Raw genomic sequence first — 21,298 nt, 5'->3', positions numbered from 1 at the left:
TCAATAATTATAAAACCATAATATTGTTTGAATGTTTTTTGGTTTCTACACTTGAATAGTGGGAATATGATTTCATTAATTAAATAGACAATACAGTTGCACTTGATAAGGTATTTAGAAAGACTACAATAAACTCAAAATATGAATTATAGATGAGGTGGGAGAAGTTTCCATTATTTTGATAGCTTTGAACTGAACTAAATCTTCTTTGGTGTTGTATTTGATTCAGTCAGCTTGTGCTTATTTGATAGTTGTGCTTCAATTACCCTGTCCCTTCCAACATAAGCTCAACAAGGGTGGACATAAGTTGATGTTGTGTTATGTGGAGCTTGGTTTATGTTTGATATGGTTTGTGACCTGACTTGACCTAGATGCATTAGGGTTTGAAATGAGATTTTTATGAGGCTTAATCCATGGAGCGGAGGGTTTGCTGTATTGATGTATTGTACTTTTGTCTTTGTATTTTCTCCATGAAATAGCGAAATTCCTGCAACTCTGTGGATGTAAGCACATTGCTAAACCACATAAATTTCCGTGTGTCATGTGATTGTTTCCATTTGTAATTTTCTCTATTTTTGAATCTCTCAAAGTTATAAGAATTATGTTAAATTCCTAACCGTTGAGTTTAAAAATCAACCAATGAAAATGGGATGAAACAAGAGGTTTTGTGACCTCATCTGCCAATTGATCTTTCTCAGAAATAAATCAGACATCCAAGGCCTTAGTTGCAATTTTGTCCAGAACAAAATGAAAATCAATTTAAACATGCTTAATGAGGGCATGAAAAATAGGATTAGCAGTGAGATACATAACACCAATATTGTCAGACTATAACCAAGGAGGATGAGGTTGGGACTTGGGAGATGCCAAGATCACATAAAATAGATTGAATCGATAATAATTTAGTAGCTGTGTTGACAATAGCATTATACTTCACTTCAGTGACTGAATTACAAGCAATTGTAGGTTTGATTTTGGGAGCTTTGTGAGATTAAATTCGTACTTAGATAAACACAAAAGGCACTAGTAGAGCATTGATTGTCAAGACATCCTAGGTAATGGGCATCATAAAATGCATTAAGCAGAGGAGGGAATGAGCGTGTAATTAAGAGAGTGTTTGGAAAAAAGCAAAAAAAAAAAAAAAACAAAAACAAAATTGCCTTTTGCCTTTTATCTTAACTTTTTTACAAATTCTCTAACTTTTTGTTTATTTGAAAATAAACTAGTTTTTAGCTTTTTGTCACATATTTAACATAAAAATTACCAACAAGTGTATATTTTGATAAATACTATACAAATAAGCTACTGAAAATGCACTAACATAATCTTATCTTTAACTTGACCAAGACCAGACTTTGAGATCTGATACTAATTCGTTGTGATTTAGGACTAGTGGAAGTGCCTTCACACAAATAAGAAAATAAAGTGATCAAACAAAAGAAAAATATTTAACGTGGTTTGGTCAAATCCAAGCCTACATCCATGTATAATGCCAACCAAAGTTCACAATCAATGACATGGTCCACATGGATTACAACCACACTCAATCAAACTTGACAAACTAAACGTACTCACAAACTCTCAAATCTCACACAAACAACATTCCCAAAACTCACAAACATAACAAAACTCCCACAGAAACAAACTAACTCACAAATCTCCATAATAAAATGTAATACAATTGATGAGTTAAAACTTCAAATCTGCATCCTTATATGTCAATAATTCATCATATTGATCTTTATATATTGGAATGGGCTGAACAAATAATGATGATAAACAATCCTTAGTTTCATGGTTTCCAGCTCCATGCCCATCTCCATACTGGTACATGCACTGAGCCATCCTTCCAAGGTTGAATACAATTTCAATAAATGTTTCAGCCAAGGTAGAAGTTGCATCTCGTTCTTCATTCATCTTCTTCCATGTTTCACTAATCAAATATCTAATGTATTCACGGGCATCTTCTTCACTAGCACCAGTTTCATTCATGTAACACTGGATTGATTTAGGGACATCACCTCTTTCTAACTCATCCTGATTCACCAAAAAAAAAAAAAAAAAAATGATCATAAGGGTTTAATGACTATATGAAATTCTGGTTGATGAAAATCTTAGGATAGTATGTTCTACATACTGTAGATGTTCCAAGATCATCTGCAAGTCGTACAATTATTGATGAGTAACGGACTATGTTGGGGCATTCTTCCAAGAAATCTAAGGCTTCCTTTGTTATTGGATCTGCGACTGAAAAATAAGCATTCAATAGTATAATTGGTGCTGCTACTGAAAAACATGCATTCTCAAGGTACTCTTGAAGGCTCGGTGTATATCCATTATAGTACCACTTTGCTTCCAACAAATAAGCTCTACATATATCTACCCACTGAAAAATTTATGATGGAACAATGAATTAGAGGTAGTCAATCATGCGTTCAAGAAGAAAATACTAAAGGATTAATATAGATGAATTTATAAGTCAATGTCATACTGCTTTTTTAAAATATTGAATGATGTGGAATCCTTGTTCCTTAAGTGTATCAAAAGCCATTTCATTAACTGAATTGTGTAGAGCAAGGAAACATAGCTTCATGTAATCTGGGAGCCCATCCATTGCATTGATATTCCAACTGAAATCACAAAGAGTGCACTTAAGTCATTATGTCAAATATAGCTTTGAAGCATTTAAGGCATATTACCGGTAAAACTAACCTCTCAACAGCATTCGTGAAGAGCTCAAGTTCATCCAAAGTGCCATACACATCATAGATATCATCTATTACCGTAATGAGTAGATTGAGCTTTGTTGAGATTCTTCGAGAATAACTAAATCGAGGATGAAATGTACACCCCACTGTCCTGAAGAAACTCTCTGTTAGCCTATTCCTCACAAAGCTCAACTTTTCTGCAAGGCCAATGCTCCTCCACCACCTTTATTTGAACCAAACAAGAGAATGTCAATTTTATTTTTATATCAATGCATTTTCTTACCTTTCAAAATAGTTAAGTTGAACACTAGCTTTAAGTTTAAAATTTAAGCTATAATTGATTTAATTATTTGTTCATGTTGCCATGAGATTTGATTTTAATTTTAGTATTTATTAGTGTTTGCTTTAAATTCTATATTGTCGTCCTTCTAACTTGGAAGTTCCAAGGGTCGTCAATAAATATGTTACCAACCAGGAATTATATATCAAATGTAGCTCAATTTATAGAATGAGAATTAACAAGCTTTTGACCTTGACAGTTGTTTGATATCTTCTTGGTGGGTTGCTTGCACCATGTTGAAATCCAGTTTTGCAAGCTCAAGCAAGACAGGGTTCATGTCTTCTCTGCTCCTATATACATCAATGAACCACCTCGCTTCCACCCTTGATATCCTCCAGTGTAGTGGAAGCTCCAAGGCATGGCTCACGATGATAGAAAGATTTTGATCTTTATTCTGGTTGATAAATTCTTGGAGATGTTTTTCTGAGAATTCTCTTGCTTCCTCTAAGATATTTTCACCTTCTAACGAAAGGAATGAGGCTTCATACAAGGATAGAATTCCCTTGGTATCATCACAAAGATATCCCTTGAAACTCCCTTCCTCCATGAAACTATCAAAAACTTCTGCGCTCAGCAACCCAACAGTTATAATGGGTGTTCTAGGGGCTCAAGAAGCATGTTATCAAATCAAATATTGAATATATAATTATGATCGGTAATGGACTCTATTTTTTACATAAAAAATTCTAGTTATCTAAAATTCATTGATGCACAAAACCAAATTAATGTAAGTTGTATCTATTTTTATTGTTTTTTGTGCACTTCTGTCATTAGTAGAAATAATAACATATATATTTATCAATTAAAGAAGTGACAGAAACTATAGCTTCATATAGAATAAATAGACAAAAAAGAATATATTTGGTTGACCTTGACTGATTTGTTGAGGATCTATAGTTGATCCCAAAAACTTTAGGACTAGGTTATTGTTTTTGGCTTTTTGCTTAGTTCCTAACAAATAATTATTAAATTTGCCTTAATTTGTGCGCTTTTGGGGTATCTAATAAAAACATGACTAAAATACACTTTTGATTTTCACCTTTCGTGTCTGCTTTTATTTTTACATTGACAATTATATCGCAACCTGATTAGAATGCTAACCACATCTATGCTTAATTACACTCTAAAATGACTAGTCAAGTTGTAATTGAAACTCTTCATAATTAGTTATATATACAAGATCCACATAATAAACTCTCGATGTGAGAATCAGCACATGCCCGCATGACACACTCAAATAATCCAATCCAATTATATTTGCACAATTTGGGGTATCACAACTTAACAGAATAACAATCATATTACTAATAGAAATAGATATGGCCAATATGAAAACGAAATAAAATATTAAAAAAAATGAAAATTTTGAGACATAAAATGTAAAAATGAAAACAATCTAAAAAATAAGGAGGCAAAAGTGCCCTGTAGTTCAAAAACATTGGTCAATAATAAATATCCATCTGTGAAATCAAATATTTTCTTAATTACCTTCAGACACCCTATATCCATGTTGTCTAAGCAGTCGAAATTTAAGAGCTATTGCATATAAATTCTCCATCTTCCACTCATCACCATGATCATTGTTGTCTAGAACTTCCAACATTCTCTTCATTTCACACTCAAAGTGATAAGACAATCCTAGTTTTTGCAAGATATCTATCAGCTCCAGTTGCTCTAAAGGATCCACCACTTTTTGAAGCATCATCCTCACTTGTCCCTTCAACTTGTTAATTTTCCCTGTGTACACTTCTCCCTGCATCACAATTTTATCATTAACATAACCCCAGTGATCAGTTTCGGGCAATAATTCAAAAGTACTAGTAAATCTGACAATGAAAATAATATTATATATTAATTATGTACCACGTATTCACTTCTCAGTGACTGGATGTAATCATAGTCCCAAATAGGAGCTTGGTAATTTGCAGATCTCCGAACAATATCTGTGCTCTTTGAAATTTTGCTGTTGGCCATGCATTGGACAGGACCAACAGGAACAATGCCACTTCTGCTTGTTACAAGTGATTTGAGATGGATGGGACCTTTAGATGGGAAAGCTTCAATTGGGAAATTGCAAATAGGGAGTGAAGCTAGGGGGTTGAGAGCCATTGACAAAGGCCTTTGGTATGGCTTATTATGGTTTCTTGGTAGTTATTGCTTAGAAACATTACGTTACATATATACCTTTATATATTGCTTGGCTTGGGAGACTCTCATCTGTATATCTATCGACTATTATAATTTATATCATGTTTAACATGTGAAGTAAAAGTTTTTCTTTAGTGCAGGTTTTAAAGTTTTTTTTTTTTTTTTTTTTTTGGTTATCCAATTAGAGTCTTGAAATTAAATCCTGTTTATCCTGAAAATTAATTGATGTCTTAGATCTAATGATAAAAAATAATCATCATAAAACAAATGTCATAAATTAAAATTCTACTTTAACTAAAAGGAGTAGCAAAGTTTTGTCTTATATGTTGTACTCGCATATAAGGAAAAACTCTACCATGCATCCGATGCATGTTAAAACAAATGGTGAAAATGGCCAAATATTACTATTGGCCAAAATTATTAGTGTTTTACCACTGTTTGAGAAATATTGAGCAATATATCACTTTTTTAAAACTCAAGTTTATGGATTATTTCAATTAAAAAATGTCACAAGAAACTTGAGTTTTAAAAACTCGAGTACCATGTAAAACATATTTTAACTGTTTGGCATTGGAAATCCAACTACACTTTACTCAAGGCAATCAACACAAAAAAAGAGATGCAAACTGTTTGGCATTGGAAATCCAACTACACTCTACTCAAGGCAGTCAGCACAAAAAAAGAGATACAAATTCACGGGAAAGGCTAAAGACAGAGTAGGCACAAATCATATAGTCTACACTATGCCTAGTCAACCAATAATCCAAAAAAGTGAAAAAATGGTGCTGGACAGCATCAGTTAGGGGTGGCAATTTTTATCCATATCTATGAACCCACCCATTACTCACCTTATTTGGATAAATCTTAACTCAACCCATTTGAATATTTGGGTTAAATGGGTAAAGACCCATTTGGTTATTTAATTAGATGGGTCTAAATGGATAAACCCACTAATACCCACTAAACCCATCTGAAATTTAAATAAACAACATAAAATCTAAATTTCTAGAAAATGACTAAAATACCTTTGAAACTTTAAAAAATGACCAAAATACTACCAAAACCCAAAAAATGACCAAAATACCCCCCGAAACCTAAAAAATGACCAAAATACCCCTAAAACAAAAAAAATGACCAAAATACCCCTAAAACCCAAAAAATGACCAAAATACCCCAAAACCTAGCAAATGACCAAAATACCCCCCGAAACCTAAAAATTACCAAAATACCCCCAAAATCCAAAAAATGACCAAAATACCCCTAAAGACTATAACAAGACAAGTTTTTTATTTATGTGTTCGCCAATATAAATCTACATATTCAAATCCTAACAAAAATGTTGCAACAAAATGGAAGATGCTATTCTAACGGAATATTTGATTTTGTATATAGAAAGTGAAATTGTTGTGAAATTTAGTACAAAATCAATCATAAATTATTTTCAGGATTTAAAAGAAGGTTGATTTTCATTTGGATATATCATAAATGATTGAGTTAAAATGTATCGAGAAAATTTTATTTCTTTTATTTTGTTTATATTTTGTTATGGAGAATGTTATCCTCCAAACCGGATTGGAGAAATCTCTTTTAACTTAACATGTGGTGGTTTAAAAAACCATCAATGTAGATTAAATCACATTTTAATTAAATAATTAAATTTGTCACTTGACTATATTAAATAGGTCATGTAACTAGAAGTACACGTGGATGATTTGTTGAGTTGCTATGTAGTGGGCTGGAGGAACTTGCCTCCAAACTAGTTGTGAGAAAAATTATGCCATTTTAAGGACAAAATTTGGCTCCAAACACCAATAGGAAGATAATATTTGTCTTTATCACTCACTTAACCTAAATAATTTAAGTGATCATGTGCATTGTACATAACAATGACAAATGTCATATTCCTATTGGTGATTGGAGCTAAATCCTTTCCTTTTATTAATTCTAAATAGATACATTTTTTTTTAGTAAAAGATACTAACTTTGTTAATCCTAAATTTTAGTATATTTCTTATTTTTGATTGACCAAATAATTTTGGTTCATTTTTAATTTGGTCTGTAAAGATAAAACCTTGGTTCGGTAGATGTTGGTTTAACATGCTAAGAATTGCAAGTCACCACCTATAGCCAAAGCAAATTTGGCCAAGTTTGATCATTTCAAATAACAGAACAGAATGCTCTAGGATATCAAGCACATTGGCCAAATTGCGGTTGAAATTCACATTGAGCAGAACATGAAGAGTTATACCATCTTTGTGCTGTATTGATATATATTACACAATTACACTGAGGCACCAAATTTTTGTAACAAGTTCCAATGGAGAGCAAGAACTGATGCATTGATTTGAGAAAGAAAGTTTGCAAGAGCATTAATTGTTATCTTTATTATTTAACTACTTTGGTTAAAAATGGAGGACTAGTTGATACAATTGGAACTGTTCAAATTATACCAGGACTCCAAGGTATTAATGATAATACCAATTTTTCATATCAAAATCAAATAAGATTAACCATGAAGAGTCACAAAGGTGGAATCTTCTACCACGCTATTTAACAATAATTTTACTATCTAAGCCAAGAGAACCAAAACCTGCATATCTACAACTGGGCAACGGAAATTGCAGGCAATATTGGTAGATACAATTCAAGCATAGAGAGTCTGCAGGTTCAGAAACCTGCAGCCAAAACTCTCAACACATACACATACTTATTCAGCCAATATTTCCCAATAACTAGTACAGAAACTTTGAGCACTACCTGGGGCCAGAAAGCTGTTGTGAAGAGATGTAAGACATTGGGTTATATGAAACACCTGCAGCACTATTAGAAGTAGCATTTATATCTGGATACAACCCCAAGTCCTTCAGCTCATTGAACCCTTCCATTCTTGACTCCTCGATGAATCTCTGGCCATAGAACCGCAAGAAATTTAGTGACTCAGACCTCGGCTCACCCAAAGACAAACCACCTTCCAACATGCCAACAACGTGAGCCATAGAAGGCCGCAGCGCTGGATCTTCATGCACACAACACAAGGCAATCCGCACTAGCTTCTCAACCTCTTCACTTGTCACTCGTCCCTCTAACCTTGGGTCTGCCAGTTCCGAGTACCTTCTCTGCTGATGCATTTCTAGCGCAAATAGAGGGAAATATATTAGTCTGTGTTCCGAAACAGAAGGGGATGAGGATGAGGCATTTCCTTCACTGCTACTAGTTTTTGTGCTATGGCTCCATGTTTGCATTGAGCAATTTTTTCTTCCCCTCACAATCTCTAGTAAAACCAACCCATAACTATATACATCAGCCTTGTCGGAAATTGTGGAACTCATTATCCACTCAGGTGCAAGATAGCCTCGAGTTCCTCTCATTGTTGTAAATTGAAAAGATTGTTCAGGATTAAGCAGCTTCGACAACCCAAAATCTGAGATTTTCACTTGTAAATTGTCGTTCAAGAGAATGTTTTCTGGCTTCACATCGCAGTGGATGATTCTGTGCTCACATTCACTATGCAAGTAAGCAAGCCCCCTGGCTGTTCCAATGGCTATTTCCAATCTCTCTCGCCATTCCAGAACAGGACCATTACCAAAGAGTGTACTGCCCAACGAACCTCTGTTCATGTACTCGAGAACAAGGAAGCGCTGCCTCCCTTGTGCGCAAAAACCTTTCAATCTAACCAAATTGAGATGGTGGATGTTCCCAATTATTGAAATCTCAGTACAAAATTCTTTTTTCCCTCGGATTCCCAAATTAGTAATCTTCTTGACCGCCACAACAGTTTTGTCTGACAGAGTACCTCTGTATACAGTACCAAATCCACCACTACCAATCTGAGTCCTGAAGTTCTCAGTAGCAGCTGCAAGCTCTTCATAAGCAAACCTTCTCGGTAAGCCTGGGATAGAGATCATCTCTAGCTCTGCAGACGATGACGAGTTACCCCGGTCTAGTTTTACAGTTTTGGTTTTAGAAAGCCGCTTTTTCCTTAACCAAAGGATTGCAATGATTACAAACACTACTAGTATTAAGAATCCTGTTAAAGGTAATAGTACCAAAGCAGCGACTGGTAACTTTTGTTTCTGATTTCTGTTAGAAGAACCAACCAGAACTTTAATATAACCCAAGCGGTCCTTATTATTGTCGTCTGTCGAAATGAAAGAACCTAAATAGTTTTCAAGAAGACAACAAGAACCAGAAGAAATTTCATGGAAAAAGCCCAAACAAGAACAATTTTGAGAGCATAAATCTTGGCAAACCGACAACGTTACATTATTTTTCACGGGTTTTTTGAAATTAATAGCAAAATACTCCATACCGGGGCCGAATTTTAGATAGGAAATCGAGGAATTCAATTGACTGCCATTTCTAGCTGCAGTACAAGCTGAAGGCAGAGAAAGCGAACGATTCACCGGCATGCAATCACCATTGTTTTGAGAACTGAATTCTGGTAAACAAGAACAAATTCCACCCAGAGGCTTTCTTTTGCACAATCCAATTTCTTTGCAACGGAGAGGAAGATCACAATCCTCAAATGGTCCTGCAAATTCCAACCCCCATTTATCCCTCCGGCTCCAACTTACGATGTTAAATCTGCCTTCGGGACCCAACTTACCACTCCTAAAACTTGATGATCCATTCCAAGCTACTTGAACAACCGCGGAATTATCACTTGCTAGCAAATACAAACCTGTACCATTCATCACCATCAACGATACGGACTTGTTAGAGTTCCTAACAACCTTTGGATCCATGGACAATTCCCAATAATTCATCTTCTTCCATTGCAGCACCACATCCCTGTCAGTAACTTCAAGTCGATAATCACCCACCGACATGTCCTCGTCGACTGTCACAACGCTTTGCAAGGATTTTCCAACAGGAATTCTCTGTCCCATGACAATAGTGTCCGTCGGATGAGCAAAACTCTCCCACAACGTATTGTTTCCTCCATCAACTAAAACGAGATTTCCTGTCTCTGAAAGCTGCATAGCAGAAATATCAGATTTGAATTGCGGGGTTGACCAGAGTGGTTGACCAGTTATTTGGTTTGTGACTATGAGGCCGTTGACAGTCAGTGACAACTTGTCAGAGCTTGACATGGGTGTGTTGCGGTTGGCTGACCAGATTATGATTTTGTTGGCTCTGTGGACGATAGAGAAGAAATATTTTGAGGAGGGTGGTCTGGCATCAATTGTGGCTTCGAAAGTACCATTTTGAGAGCGTAAGAAAGCGCCTTTGGTGTCGGTGAATTGGAAGTGTGAGGCTGTGAAGTCGGGGCTGATTGAGTGCGTGGAAATGGAGGCTGAGAAAGTAAGACTTGGAAGGAAAACGCAGCATATAAAGAAGAAGAATGAGAATGAGAAGCAACCCATGCATGCAGAGCAAAAAGGGTAGGAAAAAAATTGGAGTTGGTTTCAAGCAGAATAATGACGATAATGATGGTGATGATTGTGGTGGTGGTAGAAGAGGTGGGTGTTTTTGGTCTTCGCCTCCATCATTTGGATAGTTATGTCATATTATCACGCAGAGACTTACTTTTTTGTTTCATAAATGCATTGACTGAATGAAAGTCACATGTTCACAACTTTTTCTGGCACCTTGGCCGTGTGTTTTGGACGCACTCTTGAGTATTTTAAATAATATTTCATATTTTTTTACACATTTTTCTATTTACATATTTTTCTGCTTACTATTTATACGTATATATTAAAAACACTCCAATAACATTACTCAATCTCCATTAGACATGGCAAAACGGGTCAGAATTTTCTGACCCGACCCGATCCGACCCGAACCCGATTTTTTTGACCCGAAGCAAAAACGGGTTGACCCGTGACCCGACCCGTGTTTTGTGCGGGTCAACCCGACCCGACCCGCGACCCAACCCGAACCCGAACCATTTTTTTAAAACTTTTTTTTTTTGGTAAAAAAAATAGTGAAATTAAGACAATATTGGTTTAATTGTTTATTGTGAGTTTTAAGGAAAAAATTGATACATTTACATAACTGCATGCAAATTAATTGAAAAATAAATGGTTGAGCATTCTGTAATGAGTAAAGATTTTTAGATATCAAATAGCAAAGTACATGCCAAGATAATCTAGTTACAGTAAAGTTAAAAACATATTTAAAATTGTAGATATGTGTGAGACACATTCACGAGTGTGAAAATAGTAAAGCCAAAGTATCAAATTAGCATAAATTATGAATGCTTAGATCTATTTTTTAACAATTTATGTTCAAAATAAACGGCTTTTCAAAATAAATTATGATATTTCCTAAAGTGTGTGCTGCTTAACAATGATATGATCTTCATAAAAGAGACTAGGTATAAATAAGTAAGCAATCAAACTTTAATGTATATCTCAAATTGAAATAGAGTGTCAACCATAATTGATAATAGATTATAAAATTAATTTTTAAAATTGTAACTTTCTTATATGTTTTTATTCTTTATCAAATGAGTTATCCAATAAGTCATTTGTAATTTTTTTTTTTTTGGAATGTTGATATTGTGTAAAAATAAAACTTGTATATTTGTTTTACTTATTTTTGTGTTGTTTTGTTTTAGATAGCAATGTTAGGATTTGTATAATTTTAAAATTATTGAATAAATGTTAATAAGTTTATTCTTGATATAAGTAGTGAATGCAAAATAATGCATTTTACATCAAGTAATATGTTGCATAACTATCCAAATGGCAAATACATATTGTTTTCTTTATAAAAAAAATAAAAAAAATAAAAAATAAAAAATAAAAAATTTCATGTGAAAAATACGGGTCAACCCAACCCAACCCGACCCGACCCGCAACCCGATTGACCCGAACCCGATTTCAACCCGCTTAAAATGACCCGTTTTTGACCCGTGACCCGTTTGACCCGTGACCCGATTGACCCGACCCGAACCCGACCCGACCCGCCCGTTTTGCCATGTCTAATCTCCATCTCCGACACTTATTTGTCTGGTCCTACTTTGGGACGAGTTTTGTGGTGAGAGTTATTTTCATTCCTTTTTCTGTTTTAATATTTTGCCTTGACTAATAAAATTGAAGAATAATAAGGGGAAAGTAAGGTAAGGTAACCAGTCAGGCCTATAGCAGGAGGGTTGATAATGAGAGTACGATCTAAGATTTGAGTTCATCAACAAGATATCTTTATATACAGTATTTCGGTACTGTTCATTCAGTGTATTTATACTGCTCACCAAGCACCGTAGCTACATTGCTTTAGTTTCGTGACCTTTCTTCTTCTTTTTTTCTTTTTCTTTTTTCACTATTTTCTTTTCTTTTCCTTTTTTTTCTGCATTTTTTTTTCAGGGTAATATCCTGTCTTCTCTTTTTTTTTATGCACTGTAGCGGTGCTTTGGGTTAGTGAGCCCCTTCCTTTTTTTCCTTCCGTTTGTACTTTTTTTTTTTTTTTTTTTTTTTTTTTTTATTGTTATACTGACATAACAAATTTTACAATATTTTTACAATTATTGAGATGTAAAGCTTACACTCTACATTCATTGTTTTTATACTGTACATCTACATTGCCATTTTGTAGCTACAGTTGCTACAGATTTTTTTTTTCCTTTTTCTTTCGGTCTTCCGTTTATACTTTTTTTTCTTTTTATATATATTGTTATACTGACATAACAAATTTCACAATATTTTCACAATTATTGACAGACGGTACATTTGCTGAGCAGTGACATTGTAGCTACAGTACCAAGCGGCATTGTAGCTACAGTGCTTGAAGTTTTTTTTTTTTTTTTTTTTTTTTTTTCTTTCAAATATTTATGTAAGCTGGTATATATATTGTTGTACTAACACAACAAATTTTACAATATTTTCACAATTATTGACGTGTCAATTTCTTACAAGTCGAAATCATATTATATATAATAAAAGTTGGGCTTAGACGCCGTGGTTACGCCACGTGGCTTCACCAAATTACAGAAATTTTAGTAAATTTCTAAATTTTAAGAATAGATATATACATATTTTTTTGGATAAATATGACAAATCAAGAAATGAAAGAAAGTAGTATTTAATTTACAACTATAACAGTTGTGTCTATCTAAAATGTTATCAACAAAGCCTAAAATCAATAGAATAGAATTATCTAAGGATAGAATTTAAATAAAAAAGAGAGATAAAACTACACTAAAAAAAAGAAGTCTAATGCATCTTAAATTGCAACAACTTATACTACAAAAAAGAGGTCTAATGCATCTTAAATTGCAACAACATATACTACCAAAAAAGAAAAAAAAGAAAAAGAAAAAAGAGGTCTAATACATCCACTTCGAAATTGAAACTCCCATAATTGGAAAAAGAGCTTCCGTTGTATATTGAAATCATATATATAAATTTGCATAAAAGATGTCTAATACATCCACTTAGAAATTGAAACTCCCACAAAGATATACTTAAGTCATGATCACATTCCGTTGTATATATCTGTTCGAGCTTGTTAGCATAACCAGTAAAGATAAAATCAAGTTTGTTAGAGATGATAATCAGGCTAAGATTGTATCCAACACCAGATTGCAGTCCGTACCAGTAGATTAGTATTATGCTAGATAGATGTAATCATGATTGTAAAGTTTATCTTTATCTTTTCCTTTTACTTGTAATTATCACATTCTTTAGTGATATTTATCACTTGTATATTGATACTTCTATAAATACAAGCATGGACAGCTGATATACTTAAGCTGCCATTTTCCACAAACATAGTTTCTTTCATGGTATCAGAGCTACGGCTCAGCAGCACTATCGATCCTTCAATGGCCTCATCATCATCCTCTATTTCATTTCCATCATTCAATGCACCAAACCTTACTCCACTTGTTTCAATCAAACTTGACAGCTCAAACTATCTGTTATGGGTATCTCAGTTCCTTCCAATCCTTCGAAGTCATGATCTCATGGGAATTGTAGATGGCACAGACCCATGTCCACCAAAGTTTCACCTAGATGAAGAAGGAAAAGAGACTACAACCATCAACCCAGATTTTGCTATCTGGCAGAAGAAAGACCAGTATTTGTTGAGCTGGTTAAATGCCACCTTGACTGAGAATGTATTGTCTTCTGTATATGGACTCAATACCTCTCAAAAAGTGTGGAATTTGCTTGCTTCTCAGTTTGCATCTCATTCGAGATCATGAGTAGCACATCTGAAGAAACAGCTTCAGTCCTTACATCAAGGGACCAAAACCTGTGCAGAGTTCGTGCAATCTGCCAAATCTTGGTCTGATCAACTTGCCGTGGCTGGTAAACCAGTTGATGACGATGACTTAATATCTTATATAAACAGTGGTTTAAATCCTGTTTTTCATCCATTTGTTACTTCATATTCCTTTGCAATTAGGGATAAGCCACTAACATTTGATGAATTTCAGACTGAGTTATTAAACTATGAGATGTTGATAAACTCTAACCAAACTTCAACTTATACAAATGCTGGAGGCTTTGCTCTGTATTCTCAGAAACCTAAGAACAACTCCAACAAGAAAAACAAGTACAATGGCTCAAACAAGAACAATCATCAGTTCTCACAACAGTACAACAACTCGCAGTCTAATCAGCAGAAAAATTCCTTTCAATCCAATCAACAAGGGTCTTTACCTGGTGGGTTCTCATCTAACAATAGACCTTCATGTCAAATTTGTGGCAAGCATGGACATCAAGCCTTGGATTGCTTCCATAGGATGAACTTCTCCTATCAAGGCCATCATCCACCAGCCCAGTTAGCAGCAATGGCTGCAAGGAGTCATGCCAATGGTGATCAAACCTGGTATGTTGACAGTGGAGCTAACAACCACATAACTAGTGATCTCAGCAACCTCGAAGTCAGTGAACCTTATCAAGGTGACAATGATGTAACAGTAGGCAATGGCACAGGTCTGTATATCTCACACACTGGTTTCTCTACATTTCAAACAACTTCAAACTCAAATTTTAAATTATCCAATATTCTTCATCGCCCAAAGGCTGCCACTAATCTTTTATCCATCCAAAGATTTTGTAAGGATAATAACTGCTGGTTTAAGCTAACAGCTGATAATTTTGTGGTGAAGGACAATCTCACGAGGCAGACGCTTTTGCAAGGGCCAAGTAGAGACGGGTTGTATCCAATTCAACTTCTTTCACTCTCCAAAAATAAGGCTCGAAAGCTCACTGCTTTCATCGGTGTTTTTGCAAACTCCTCAATGTGGCATCATCGCTTGGGCCATCCATCCTCTCAAGTTCTTCAGCTTTTAAAATCTAAATATCAACTTCCTATTAGAGGAAATGTTGATCATAGGTCAGTTTGTGAGTCCTGTCAGTTAGGCAAATGCAAAAGTCTTCCATTTTCATTGTCATCTAGAGTCTCAACTAGTCCTCTTGAAATAATCCACTCTGACTTATGGTGTTCACCTGTACCTTCAGTTGGAGGTTGCAAATTTTATTTGATCTTAATAGATGATTATTCTCGATTTTCTTGGATATATCCATTGCAATTCAAATCTGAAGTTTACAATTACTTTGTGCAATTCAAATGCCTAGCTGAAAATAAGTTTAATTGTAAAATCAAATGCTTGCAATCTGACAATGGTGGAGAATTCTTATCCAATCAGTTCAAACACCTCCTTGCCACTAATAGTATTCAACATAGACTAACATGTCCATATACCTCTCAGCAAAATGGAGTAGCTGAGAGGAAACATAGACATGTTGTTGAAACAGGGCTCTCTTTACTTGCAAAATCCCATCTTCCAAATACTTATTGGGTTGAAGCCTTTAGCACTGCAATTTATCTTATAAACCGACTACGTACAAGTGTCTTGGATAACAAATCTCCTTATCAAGTCCTCTTAAACAAAGAACCAGATTTCTCTTCTCTCAAAGTCTTTGGATGTGCTTGCTACCCCTTACTCAGACCTTATAATGATCATAAGTTAATGTTTAGGTCAAAAAGATGCATATTCTTAGGATATAGTTCTAATCATCGAGGGTATAGATGCTTAGATCCAGTTGCTAATCGTGTTTACATAAGTCGAAATGTTGTATTTGATGAGGTCAAATTTCCAGCACAGGATACTGCCTACTCTCTATTTGAACCATTTGCAAAGAAGTCTACACCAAAGAGCAATGATCCTTCTCTCACCATGGCAACTGTGGCTGCACCAAGGTTTATTTCCTCTACTCTCTCTTTATCTCATGCTCCTGTTGATAATGTTGCATCTATAGATCATTTACTTTCACACTCACACAGCACTTTATCAACACATGAATCTCCTTCAATCCCACTGCATCATAATCAACCAGAAATCTCAGAATCTCCATCTTCCAACATTCTACCAGAAAATCAATTACCAGTATTCCGTTCCACTTCAATTAGTGATCAACCTGAACCTCCAATTCCTCCTCCTCAACCTATTCTGCAGCCCTCTCATTCAATGGTTACCAGATCCAAAACCAACTCTCTCAAGCCAAAGACATTTCCAGATTACAAAATCTATTACTCAACCAAGCATCCATTGTGTGCCTTATACAGCCAAGCTATACCTATTGAACCATCATCATTTTCCCAAGCTGTAAAGTTCACTGAGTGGCAGCAGGCGATGCAAGATGAGTTCACTGCACTCAAGTCTAATGATACTTGGCATCTATGTCCAAGACCACATAATCGAAATGTGATAAAAAATAAGTGGGTTTACAAAGTAAAGCAGAAAGCTGATGGGTCTGTTGATAGATTTAAGGCAAGATTGGTTGCAAAGGGGTTTCAACAACAAGATGGTTTAGATTACTCTGAGACTTTTAGTCCAGTAATCAAACCAGCAACTATAAGGGTTATTATAGCACTTGCTGTTCACTTTGGTTGGCCACTTAGGCAATTGGACGTTTCAAATGCATTTCTACATGGAACTTTGGAGGAAGAAGTCTTTATGGAACAACCACCTGGCTTCATTGACTCGCATCATCCTACTCATGTTTGCAAGCTCAAGAAAGCCATATATGGTCTAAAGCAAGCACCTAGGGCTTGGTTTCATAGATTGTCACAATCTTTAGTTGCACTTGGTTTCACAGAGTCTCGGGTTGACTACTCTCTATTTACCTTTCATACCCCTCATGCTCATATATTTGTTTTAATATATGTGGATGACATTATTGTTACAGGGACACATCCTTCATTAATTCTTAGGCTTATCTCCTATTTGAAGAGAGACTTTGCTATGAAAGACTTGGGGCCACTGCATTATTTTTTGGGTATCAAAGTAAGTCGAGATGATCAAGGAGTCCACCTGTCCCAAGCCAAGTACATTGCAAATATACTTCACAAGGCAAAAATGGCTGGGGCTAAGCCATGCTCCACACCTCTCTCTTCAAGCACAAAATTGTCTCAATTTCATGGAGACCCTCTTGACGATATTACAGCCTATCTACAAATTGTGGGATCTTTGCAATATTGTGTGCTCACCAGACTAGAGATCGCGTTTACAGTAAATCAATTATGTCAATTTCTACACTCCCCAACTACAGCTCACTGGTCAGCAGTCAAAAGGGTTCTTAGGTATCTTAAGGGTACTCTCCATCATGGTTTATACTATGGGAAGGGCTCACTTCAACTACATGCTTTTAGCAATTCAGATTGGGCTGGGAGTGTCGATGATCGTCGATCAACAACAGGATATGCTGTTTTTGTTGGACCTTGTCTTGTTTCTTGGTGTGCCAAAAAGCAACCTGTTGTGTCCAAGTCAAGCACTGAATCTGAGTATCGAGCTATGGCCTTTGCAACTTCAGAACTTTATTGGATTCGCATGCTTCTTCGTGAGCTTCATATATTACTTTCTGCTGCGCCTACTTTATGGTGTGACAATTTAGGTGCCTTGTCCTTAGCAGCAAATCCGGTGTTCCATGCTAGAACTAAGCATATTGAAGTTGATTATCACTTCATTAGAGAGAAGGTGCTTAATAAGGATATTCAACTTCGATTCATTTCAACACATGCACAGCTTGCAGACATCTTTACAAAAGGCTTAACATCTGATAGATTTGAATTTCTTCGATCCAAGCTTAGGGTCTCCACACTTCCCTTCAGCTTGAGGGGGGATGTTAGCATAACCAGTAAAGATAAAATCAAGTTTGTTAGAGATGATAATCAGGCTAAGATTGTATCCAACACCAGATTGCAGTCCGTACCAGTAGATTAGTATTATGCTAGATAGGTGTAATCATGATTGTAAAGTTTATCTTTATCTTTTCCTTTTACTTGTAATTATCACATTCTTTAGTGATATTTATCACTTGTATATTGATACTTCTATAAATACAAGCATGGACAGCTGATATACTTAAGCTGCCATTTTCCACAAACATAGTTTCTTTCAGAGCTTATGTCTAGAAAGAACAAACGAGACCAAGGAAGAACAACAAGAGTTTGGCTAAAGCCGGTTAGAAAGTTGTGAGAGAGATCCAAAAAGATCAGAGTTTGTGTACTTGTTTTCCAAAACCATTGGGGTATCTGGCCATGAATATTGTTGAAGGATAAATCTAAGGAACCCAATCTATCTTGATTTTGTAAGAAGTTCGGGAACTCACTCAGATTGCATGAAGCCAACCCCAAAATCACGAACTTTCGAAGAGTAGCATTGGAATTTTTTGGGGGGAGCAATGATAATTTGTTCAATGACACACACAATGCTGTTAAATTTTTAAGCCTAAGTAGCATGTCTAGCTCCACCGTGCCACTTAAATTATTTGAAAAAAGATCAAGATATTCAAGATTCTCGAGTTGAGAGATAGAGCTTGAAATGGCACCGCTCAACTTACTTAATGAAAAATCCAGATAAATTAATTTGGTTAGATTGAAAACCCAAAATGGTATGCGACTTGTGAAATCATTAGAGCTTAAATCCAAAGCAGTGAGTTGGGTGAAATTGGCAAGAGATGGTGGAATCTCTCTTAAATTGTTTTTGGGAAGGGGCAAATGATTAATTTTGTTGAGTTGATTAAGCCATGACAAGCTCCCACTACTCATGTTATAAGAGGAAATTGATAGCTCAATTAGTTGGGAGAGATTTGAGAAGAAAGAAGGATTCTGTTCTCTAAAATGATCCCCTGAAAGGCTTAGAATAGTGAGCTTAGAAAGATTACCTAGTGAAGGGGGAATCAACCCTGAGATTTACAATCTCCGAGATCCAAACGCTCCAAGGAATCAAGGTTTCCGATTGAGGCAGGTATCTCACCAGAAAATCCGGTATGCCCCACTAACAAATACTTAAGGTGGCTGCTCAAATGCAAGTGAGGTAAGTAACCTTTGAGATCAAAGTTGTTCCCTAGCACAAGAATCTGTAGGCCTGGTAGCTGCAAAATCCTTATTGGAAATTGCCCAACCAACCTACAATCATGGAGGGCAAGAGCAGTCAGGGAGGATATATTTGCCAACTGATTTGGAACTGGAGAAGATATGTCTACCACAGAGAGATCAAGTTTCTCTAGGTTGGTTAAGTTTTGTACTAGGCTTTCTAGAGTGGCTCTTTTGAGTTCCAAACGTTGTAAAAATGAATGAAAATTATAAGACAAATCGAGGATAGACAATTTGTTGAGTAGTGAAATTTCTGATGGAATTTGACCGAGAAAGAAGGAATTAGAAAGGTTTAGATATGTCAGCATGGAAAGATTGCCTATAGTAGATGGTATCTGAGAGTAGTTGAAGAAATTGTAGCTAAGGTCAAGTTGCCGAAGGTGGATAAGGCGGAAAAGGCTACTACTAGAGTTGATGGAACCATAGAGGCAACTGCTGCTAAGGTTAAGGCCAATCACATGACCAGTGTCATCATCACAATCAACCCCATCACATAAGCAACAACTGCTGTTTTCTCCTTCAAGCATCCATGACGCAACTTTAGGATAATCATCAGGACCTCGACAAGTGGAGTTGGCAATAAAGCTTTCCTTGAATTGCAACAAGGTAGAACTCTCATCAATGCGACACAATGGACGAATAGAAGATGAAGAGTAAGCGGGATGAAAGAGTGAGCTCAAGAACATGAAGCAAGATATTAATGCTAGCCTCATAGTGTTTGTATAAATTATCTAGTAGTATCTTTTATGGGTTTACAACTCCTGGATTAGCAAGGAAATGAATGCGTAGATCATTTATAGACAAATGGAATGAAATATGAAATGGCATGCATGCAAGATTGGGTGGACTCCACCAGCACCAATAGCTGTACTTAGGAAGTCTCTGTGTTGGCCTCACTGTAGGTCAAGTTGTCACTCCCCGTCAATTATGGCATTTGAAGCAGCATGTATACGCACCCCTCATTTTTTAGTAGAAATTTTTATCTCTCTTTTAGTATTGTATCTCGCATTTAGCCTTAGGAATACAGGATGAGAAATTATGATATTTTTAAGCACCGTAACTAGTTTTCCAAACCCTGATTGAAGGGCTGGATCTACGACTTAAAGAAAATATAAGACCAAGACCAAGACTTTATAGTAACAAAATGAAAATCAATTAAATAATAGGTTGGAGATAGAATTTTTATTCGACAATAAAAAAAATAAAAAATTTAAAAAAAATATGTTGGTATAAATTTGAAATATTATTATTATATCTATTAAAAAAAAAAATACAAGTAATATACTACAACCCTGGCTTTGTTCCTTGCTAGCCTCTAGCTTCATTTTTGTGCCAGAAAATAAACTATTTGCTGAAAGGCAAATTTCTTCGCCTATGAAAAATTCAATAACACCAAACAGTATAAAGCTCGTGCATTTGTGAAAACACTATTTTTCTTTAACCTAACAAAGAGTATATTTATTTTGGATCATGGGCTATGTTTATTACACATAAATTGTTTTATGCAATCTAAAAAATAAAAGAAAAAGAAATTGTGACTTCACTTAAAATCACTACACCCAAGTTGGAAATCTTAATTAAGTTAGTTTGTTTACAGCAAATATTATGGCCAACTAGCAACAACAAGAAACAAATACAACTCAGAAAAGACCAAGATTCTAGAAAGAAAACAACAGTCAAGTGGGATAGCAACTGTTAGTTTGTAATTGCAACCTTCCTAGAAAGAAAGGAGTGTAAGTTGTTCTTTAGCGTCCATTTTGAGCTCATT

At 35.5% G+C, this 21,298-nt stretch overlaps 3 protein-coding genes across 3 annotated transcripts; all 3 read right to left on the bottom strand.

Annotated features, from left to right (window-relative positions):
• Nucleotides 1-1,689: 1,689 nt before the first annotated feature.
• On the bottom strand, nt 1,690-5,157 carry LOC126701091 (myrcene synthase, chloroplastic-like). The gene is made up of 7 exons (XM_050399230.1): nt 4,912-5,157; nt 4,537-4,801; nt 3,240-3,612; nt 2,713-2,931; nt 2,492-2,630; nt 2,138-2,386; nt 1,690-2,037 (listed from the first exon to the last, which is right to left on the bottom strand). Exons 1-7 carry the CDS (start codon nt 5,155-5,157, stop codon nt 1,690-1,692), a joined length of 1,839 nt encoding a protein of 612 aa, XP_050255187.1.
• Nucleotides 5,158-7,711: 2,554 nt separating this feature from the next.
• LOC126698645 (G-type lectin S-receptor-like serine/threonine-protein kinase At5g35370) lies at nt 7,712-10,734 on the bottom strand. The gene has a single exon (XM_050396021.1). The coding sequence runs from the start codon at nt 10,560-10,562 to the stop codon at nt 7,950-7,952; it is 2,613 nt and encodes an 870-aa protein (XP_050251978.1). The 5' UTR covers nt 10,563-10,734; the 3' UTR covers nt 7,712-7,949.
• An 8,600-nt stretch (nt 10,735-19,334) lies between these two features.
• On the bottom strand, nt 19,335-20,243 carry LOC126701090 (receptor-like protein 7). Its single transcript, XM_050399229.1, has one exon. It carries the CDS (start codon nt 20,241-20,243, stop codon nt 19,335-19,337), a length of 909 nt encoding a protein of 302 aa, XP_050255186.1.
• Between the last annotated feature and the right edge of the window lie 1,055 nt (nt 20,244-21,298).

Source organism: Quercus robur, chromosome 9 (assembly GCF_932294415.1).
Source record: "Quercus robur chromosome 9, dhQueRobu3.1, whole genome shotgun sequence".
Classification (NCBI taxonomy): Eukaryota; Viridiplantae; Streptophyta; class Magnoliopsida; order Fagales; family Fagaceae; genus Quercus; species Quercus robur.
The sequence above is the reverse complement of the archived record's forward strand: the minus strand, read 5'-3'. Positions and strand labels throughout refer to the sequence as shown.

Coding starts and splice junctions, on each gene's coding strand:
- LOC126701090 (XM_050399229.1), bottom strand. CDS start 20,243: ATGAGGCTAGCATTAATATCTTGCTTCATGTTCTTGAGCTCACTCTTT.
- LOC126701091 (XM_050399230.1), bottom strand. CDS start 5,157: ATGGCTCTCAACCCCCTAGCTTCACTCCCTATTTGCAATTTCCCAATT. Junction 2,932..3,239: donor GATATCAAACAACTGTCAAG/GTCAAAAGCTTG, acceptor GTTCAAATAAAG/GTGGTGGAGGAGCATTGGCC. Junction 2,387..2,491: donor TTCAATATTTTAAAAAAGCA/GTATGACATTGA, acceptor TAAATTTTTCAG/TGGGTAGATATATGTAGAGC.
- LOC126698645 (XM_050396021.1), bottom strand. CDS start 10,562: ATGGGTTGCTTCTCATTCTCATTCTTCTTCTTTATATGCTGCGTTTTC.